This window comes from Belonocnema kinseyi, chromosome 3 (assembly GCF_010883055.1).
Source record: "Belonocnema kinseyi isolate 2016_QV_RU_SX_M_011 chromosome 3, B_treatae_v1, whole genome shotgun sequence".
Classification (NCBI taxonomy): Eukaryota; Metazoa; Arthropoda; class Insecta; order Hymenoptera; family Cynipidae; genus Belonocnema; species Belonocnema kinseyi.
The window spans coordinates 19,466,823-19,474,972 of NC_046659.1; the positions used below are offsets into that span (position 1 = coordinate 19,466,823).

Here is an 8,150-nt window from a genome sequence, read left to right on the forward strand (position 1 = left end):
GCGAGTCTGATGACTAAAAATAATGCATAAATATGTGCTTTTCAATAACAAGTGTTACCCACTTTGTTCCAGTAAAAAATTACGCATTGTATTCGAGAAATTTAAAAAAATGTGTTTTTAGGGGTGAACTTCAAGGGTGGGTTTCACCCCTTAAATGGACTTATGGGCACGTATAAAGAAATACATGTAGAATATTTTTTGATGTTCTATAACATATCACAATTTCCAGAAAATCGGTGACTTACACCTCGGGTACCTTCCTTGTAAGTTCTGCTCGTGTCATGCCTTAATTGGCCGGATATTGACTGAGTTATGATCATGTCTTGCCTTAATGGGCCGGATATTGAATAAATCCTACTCATGGCTTGCCTGAATCGGCCGGATATTTACTAAGTCCTGATCATGTCTTGCTTTTATTGGCCGGATATTGACTAATTCCTGCTCATATCTTGCCTTAATTGACCGGATATTTACTAAGTACTGCTCATTTCTTGCCTTAATTGGCCGAATAATGACGAAGTTCTGTTCATTTTTTGTCTTAACGGGCCGAATATTGACTAATTTCTACTCATGCCTTGCCTTAATTGGCCGGATATTTACTAAGTTCTGCTCATGTCTTGCCTTAACTGGCCGGATATTGACTAAGTCCTACTCACGTCTTGCCTTAATTGGCCGGATATTGACTAAGTCCCATTCACGTCTTGCCTTAATTGGCCGAATAATGACGAAGTTCTGTTCATTTTTTGCCTTAAAGGGCCAAATATTGACTAATTTCTACTCATGCCTTGCCTTAATTGGCCGGATATTTACTAAGTTCTGCTCATGTCTTGCCTTAACTGGCCGGATATTGACTAAGTCCTACTCACGTCTTGCCTTAATTGGCCGGATATTGACTAAGTCCCATTCACGTCTTGCCTTAATTGGCCGGATATTTGCTAAGTCCTGCTCATGACTTGTCTAAATCTCAAATAAAATCTGCCTAGTTTTAAGTTGTTAATATTATTTTTAAGCAATACTGAGTTCTTGAATACAAAGGTTTAAAAAATTCAAAAAATGCAAAAGTCAACGAATTGCAAAGAATTAAAAAAATACACAAAATTAAAATGAATTCAAATGATTTTCAAGAATTAAAAGAACTCAAAAGAATTCCAATGATTTTAAAAAATTCAAAGAATTCAAAAGTATTCAATGCATCATAGAAAACGTATTCTACACGTTTCTAAAGTTTAAATCCTTTTTCAATTCCATCAAAAGCTATTAAATTTTTGTTGAAATTACTCGATTATTTACATTTCATTAAACTTTTAATCTTACCAAATGGAAACTTTTTTCTTTAAAATCTTCTACATTCTTCTTTCAATTTTTAGGAAATCCTTTAAAATGTTAAAAACCTATTTAATTTTCTCATAAAGTACACTTTTAAAAATAAAAAATCACTAAAAATTTTCACACGAATTCAGAAAAATATATATTTTTTTAATCTTGTCAAACCTTCTAATCTTCTAATCTTCAAAAATTATTAGAATTTTTCCTGATTTGTTTTTAATTTTGAAAAATTTAAAGAAATCGCGTTCAATTTATTGAGATCTTTTTAAATATTCTCTTAAAATTAATTCTTCGAAATGAAAAATTATTTTAATTATTCCTAGCAACCTAAAAGAATTTTTTTATTTTCGTGAAACCTTACAAAAATCTTTACAGGTTTTAATTATTTTTGCACCGTTTCAAAATTGTCTAAATACCTCTTAAACTTACCTAATTTTGAAAGTGCATCTCTTACACTTACGCAAATTTACAAGTACATTTTTTAAACCAACATATACTTTTAAAAAATGTATAAAAAAATTACACACGAAGGATTAATAAGAATTATGTTCCTTAATTCAAGATGGAAAAAATTGACTTATTACCTTCTAAATTTTTCCTATGAATTTTAAGAAAAATAGTTTTATCTCCTTGAAATCTTTTTGAATTCTTTTGAAGCTTCTAAAGTTTAGTTTGGAAATCATTAAATATCTAATTTTTTAAAGCAAATTAAGTTTAAAATTCGATTTGAATCTCTTCCATTCTTCTAAATATTTCTTGAATTTACTTGATTTTTTTTTATTTATGAAGCTTACCAAATTGAAACATTTTGCTTTAAAATTCGTCTACATTCTTTTAAAATTTTTTAGGAAATCCCTTATTATGTTTAAAATCCTTTTTAAATTTTTCCTTAAAGTTTATTTTTCAAAATTAAAAATCCTGAAAAATTTTCACATAAAATATGAGACAGTTCTGTTTTAAACCTTGTCAGACCTTTCAAGCCAGATTCTCCCTTCACCATTTTTGAAATCGTTTGAAATGTATTGAAATCTTTTTAAATAATCCCTTAAAATTTATTTTTCGGAATAAAAAATTCTTTTAATTATTCCTATAGGAACCTAAAACAATTTATTTTTTATTGTCGTGAAAACTAAGAGTGAAAGAGATGGGAACTGTATGTTCTGTTATCTATCTCTTTCACTCCTGCGAACTTTCTGCATGCAATCTGCTGATCTGCAATCGTATGAAAGCGCCCTTACTTAAAAACTCCTAATAGCCAGTTAGCTACTGAAAACGACTCGAGCCGTGCATATTTTAGCCCTTTCCGACGTTGCCAAGAAAGGAGATTTGCTGGAAAACGTACAATTATCAAAATTTTGGCAACATCACATTTGGGCTGGGCGAGGGTGTCCGCCAAATGACTATTTCCCGTTAGGTTCAGACTTCAGTCATGCGCTTTAGAATCTTAAGAAAATTATAAGGGCCAATTCACCATTTTCAGAAAAACTTGCCTTGAGCTATGCATCCTGGATTAAAGGAAAAACGTAGAACAATTTTCTTTTGACCAGTCGAGGGAATTCGGCGTGAGAAATTAGAAAGTGAAAATCTTTGACATTTTTACATTCTCATCATTTATGATTGAGAAAGTATTAGAATTGTCGAAAATTTGACATCACACTTTTTAAACGGATCTCCACATTTCGAGACCCCCTGAATCCGAAAATCAGGTTTTCATGATGGCGTCTGTCTGTCCGTCCGTCCGTAAACACGATAACTCTCGAAAAAATGAACGAATCAAATCCATCTTTGGCACAATTTTTCTAGGTCCTAAAAAAAAGGACAAGTTCGTTAACCAGCCATTTTTGATAAAAATTCAAAAAGTGAGCGCATTTTGAAAATTTTTGAGATCACTTTTTTTTAATTTGAAAATTCTATGTACGAATATTTATAGTAATGAAAAGAACAAACAATTTATCCTGATGACTTTTTTCGATAAAAAGAAAATTCTCAGAGTTATAGCGTTTTCAAAATTTTTTTAATCAATCGAAAATCAAAATTTGAAGCCGAAAAACGCACGATATGAAAAAAATCAGAAAAAGAAAAACATTTCTTTTTGAAATCCCTACAAGATTATCATAAACAATTTGTGGATTTTCTTCAAAAATCGAAAATTCAAATTTTGATTTTACAAAAAATAATGGAAAATAAAAATTCCATTTTGTGGACAAACTATGCAGGATACAAAAAAAGATGAATTAACAAAAATGGTCATCCCAAAAAATATCTACAATTTCGTTAAGAATCACTTCTTGATAGGACGCGTACTTTTTGTTTTATTTGTGAAAAATAACGTTGAAAAAAGCAAAATAAAAAAAATGTGTGGAAAACCGACGAAAGTTACGAGAAAAAAAATCCAACAAAGCCTGTTTACAAATGTTTGTCAGAAATCGAGCGCGCAGCGCGAGTGTCACGATGAAAATGTGTACCTCAAAGCCTACAGAGCTTTGAGAAACTTAATCTTCGACTATACTTAATTAAGTAGACGATTCAGAATATGAAGACGCATATAAATAAACAATGAAAATTGTAAAATATTTATTTTAAAAGTTCACCTCAAGTTATTTTGAAAAAAAAACCAGTTATAATGAACAATAAAATATTTTCCTCCACTTTATAAATCATTTTCAACAACTTTTATTCTTCAGCTTGAAATAACTTTAGTTCATGTTTAATTTAAAAGCAAGCATAATTAAAATGCTTTTTCCCTCTTAAATTTTAGTATAAATCTCATAAAAATAATTATGACGAAAAAAAAATTTTGAAATCAATTCATTAACATTAATTAAATTTTGTTCATTATGTGTAATTTTAGTTCATTTTTTAAATCTTGAAATTTTTTTAAACTACCATTTTTTTAATTCTGCAAAATAAAAATAAATTGTCCCAAAATCTTCCAGAAAATAATTTTAAATTTTCCTAATAATCTAGAGAATATTGTTTGACTTTCTAAAAACCTTTCCAAATTCAGGAAATCCTTCTATTTTACAAAATTTTAAAAAATCTACATTTTTCTCTAAATTTTTATGATTATCAAATTAAACATTAAAAAAAATATATTTTTAATACATCTGATCGACATTTTTTTGGAAATACTTTCAAATCTTTTGAAACAATTATTTGACACTTTTCTGGGAATCTAAAGAAAAAATTTGTATTCTCTTGAAACCTTCCGTAATTTTAATCCAGCTTCCTGTTTCAAAATCTTCAACAATCTACATTGAAAAAATGGAATTTTTCACAAGTTTGAAAATAACTTGGAATTGTTTGAATAGTTGAAAATATTTATTAAGCATAATAGAATTTTTTTGTAATTTTTATTCAATTTTCGTTTAAAATCCCTTCTTCAAAATAAGGAAATCATTAAAATTGTTAACAGGAATCTTAGGACAATTTTATTGTTCTCCGAAAACCTTTAAAAATTCTTAAAAGGCTTCTCATTTTTTGTTCTAAATCATCAAAAATTTACATTTCGTTTTCAATTTTTCGGAATCTTCTACAGATTTTAATTATTTTCTATTCTTTTCAAAACTATTGAATCTAAAAGAAGTTTTTTCAGTTTTCTTTTGCTTAAAAAACGGAAAATGTCGAAAAGATCACTCAAAACATTCAAAGATTATTTAACACTGTCAGTAAATTACTTTGAATGCGTTATTAAGGTATATTTACACGCCCGTCTACTGGTCGTCAGCCAGCCAACACATGACAATTCCTGTTCAAACGAAAGTTTTTCCGAAATCGGAAAATTTCAGAAATTAGTTTGCAATAGCGCCAAATTAGAATTTAAAAATATAAAATGTAAATAAATATAATGCTTATATCAATGCATTGTTATTAAAAATAAGTTTTTTGAGTGTGTAGTATTCATAGAGATAGAAAAATGCACTGCAGGATGAATTAGCAATCATTTATTCAACAGAATGGAGTAATTTATAGCATTTTCGGAACGCGGGTGCACGAAATGTTGTCTGGAGACGTGATCTGGTGTGATCAATATTATTTATGTGATAAATAAAAATTGTGTAGGTGAGTAATACTGACATTAAAAAATAACCATTATGTGATCAGATGAAAATGAAGTAATTAAATATATTGTATAATGTGTAAACTTAAACAAAAACATAACCTATAATGCTTGACATAATTGCATGTTTATACCCTTTTCACCGTATATATATATCTGTTCCTTTATACATATAAAGCAATTATCTAATAATGGATAATATTTCACAAAATTTTTAAAAGACAGCAATTTTATTATGTTTTAGATCGCCACCATGGGTTGTCAATATACCCAGCAAACAAGTTCTGGTACTGTTCCAGATCAAAAAAGGAACTGTGCAAGATGGTGACATAACTGTTCTAAAACAAAAAGGTAACATTGTTCTAGAACACTGTAACAAAGTTGTTACCAAACTGTTCTAGAACAAAGAAGGTAACAGTGTTCCAGAAAACTCTGACAAAATTGTGGGAGAACTGTTCTCGACCTATGTGACAGCACTGTTCTGTAACAGTTGCTATGGAATTCTTCTAGAACAAACTGATCACAGACGTTCTATAATATTTGTTTCTCATTTGTTCTAGAACTGTGCTGTAATAGTGTTATATCAAAGTTCTAGAACCCTGTTGCAAGTATGTTCTAGAACCCTGTTACAAGTGTGTTCTATAACGAATTAGAAACAAAGATTAATAAATGTTTCAGAACAGTTGTTACGTTATTGTTCTAAAATTGACGAATCACAGACGTTCTGTAACATTTGTTCCAAGTTTGTTCTAGAACTGTGCCGTAATATTGTTATAACAAAGTTCTAGAACCCTGTTAAAAGTGTGTTCTAGAAAAAATTAGGGACAAAGATTAAAAATTGTTTTAGAAAAATTTTAACGTTAGAGTTATTGAACTGACCAATCACAGACGTTCTATAACTTTTGTTCCAAGTTTGTTCTAGAACAGATCAGTTGTCACAGCGTTCTAAATCTGTTGAAGATTTGTTATACAACAGTTGTGATTGAGTTCTATAACTGTTCTAGAAATTGTACAGATCGATTGTCACAGCGCAGCGTTCTCGATCTGTTACAGATTTATTATGCAACATTTGTAATTGAGTTCTAGAATTGTTCTAGAAATGTTACAGATCGGTTGTCACAGCGTTCTAGATCTGTTACAGATTTGTTATACAACATTTGTAATTATGTTCTAGAATTGTTCTCGAAATGTTACACATCGGTTGTCAGAGAGTTCTAGATCTGTTACAGAATTGTTACATAAGATTGGTAACAGAGTTCCAGACTTGTTTTAGAAGTGTTACTCGAATGTTCATAACCTGTTATTAACCTGTTCTAGAACAAGTTCTTTTGTGTTCTAGAGCAGTTACAGATCTGTTTTGTAACCATTTTTGCTGGGTAGTGTATAAGTTTTCTTTGTGTGCAATTTACATGCAAATTCATAAGGGTTCCTATTTTTATTGTTGAAGAATCTCGCACAATGTAAAGAAAAGGCCCTAAACTCTTCAAGTTTTAAATTGTAATAAGTTTATCATGCTTTTCGTGATACTGTAATCAAATTTAATCGAAAGCAAGGCTTTTTCACACCATTTTGTGTGGGTTTCTTTATTGGTTATTGTATAATTATATTGATACAGATGCAAAATGTTTCAGGTTTTAAAGAGACTTCATTGCGAAATATTTACAGAGGAAATACAGAATGTGAACGAAGCATACAAACATAAATGTTATAATGACATTGACGTGCAATATTTGTCCACTGAAGGAAATATGATAAGAATTAAGGAATCGGCGTACTTTCCTGAGAACAACATAGAGATTGAAAGTTTGAAATATTTAGATGAAGATCGAGAGGTGTTATTTCACTTATAAAATATTGGAATCATTTTAATTGAAAATTTCTGAGAAAAGTATCGTTACATAATGTGAAAGTACCTATAACTGTCATAATGGTTAAGTAAAATGCTGAATTTGACTTTTGAACGGAAATCCAACACCCATATTATTTTTAAATGTTTATCGCTGTCCAATGTGTTTAATATTTTTATTTTCCCTCTAGTTGTTTAGCAATGAATCTGCATTTGTCACTGATAATGAACCGACGCTATTCTCGCAGGATAATGCAGACGATGAATACTTAGATGCTGATAAAAAGGTGCGTAAAACTTAAGAGTTTTAAATGTAACCTGAAATATTGACCTCATCAATTCACTTATCTAGGGTGACCAGCGACTTGAAAATCTGGAACTCTTCTTGAATTTTTCAAAAAAAGCTTAAATTAAATTTGCTTTTAAAATAGTTATGTACCTGCTTGGAAATTTTTTTATTCATCAAAATATAGTTTATATTTAGTAGATTTGAAAATATTCAGAAGGATTTTTAACAATTCACAAAGATTCCAAAGATTTAAAAAAGGCGTGCATACCAGCCTTCAAAGATTACACAACCATTTCATAACGATTTTAAAACACTTAAAATATTTGAAGAATTTTAAAGATGTGCTAAAGATTTCACACTACATTTCAAAGATTTAAAATACTCTTGAAAGATTTTAAATAATTCAATGGTTTCAATGAATACAAAAGATTTCACAAAAAAGTCAGAAATATTTCATGAATATTTCAAAAGATTTCAAAACGGCGTAACCAATAATATTTTCATGCGAAAAAAGAAACACAGCTTCTTTTTTAAGGGGTTACTCTACCATCTTTGAAGGTTTCGAAAATTTCGTTTTTTTAATGGAAAAATTTATTTAACATATTCAATTTTTTACATATTACAGAAGA

The 8,150-nt window shown here is 29.4% G+C and overlaps 1 protein-coding gene across 1 annotated transcript in view; it reads left to right on the forward strand.

The window, feature by feature from the left end:
- The window catches only part of LOC117169736, a 26,941-nt gene that overhangs the window by 15,522 nt on the left and 3,269 nt on the right, over nucleotides 1-8,150 (forward strand). The window contains exons 2-3 of the mRNA XM_033356242.1: nucleotides 7,018-7,218; nucleotides 7,424-7,519. Of these exons, the coding sequence (XP_033212133.1) occupies nucleotides 7,135-7,218; nucleotides 7,424-7,519 (180 nt within the window). The 5' untranslated portion in view covers nucleotides 7,018-7,134. The remainder of the gene's footprint in view (nucleotides 1-7,017; nucleotides 7,219-7,423; nucleotides 7,520-8,150) is intronic.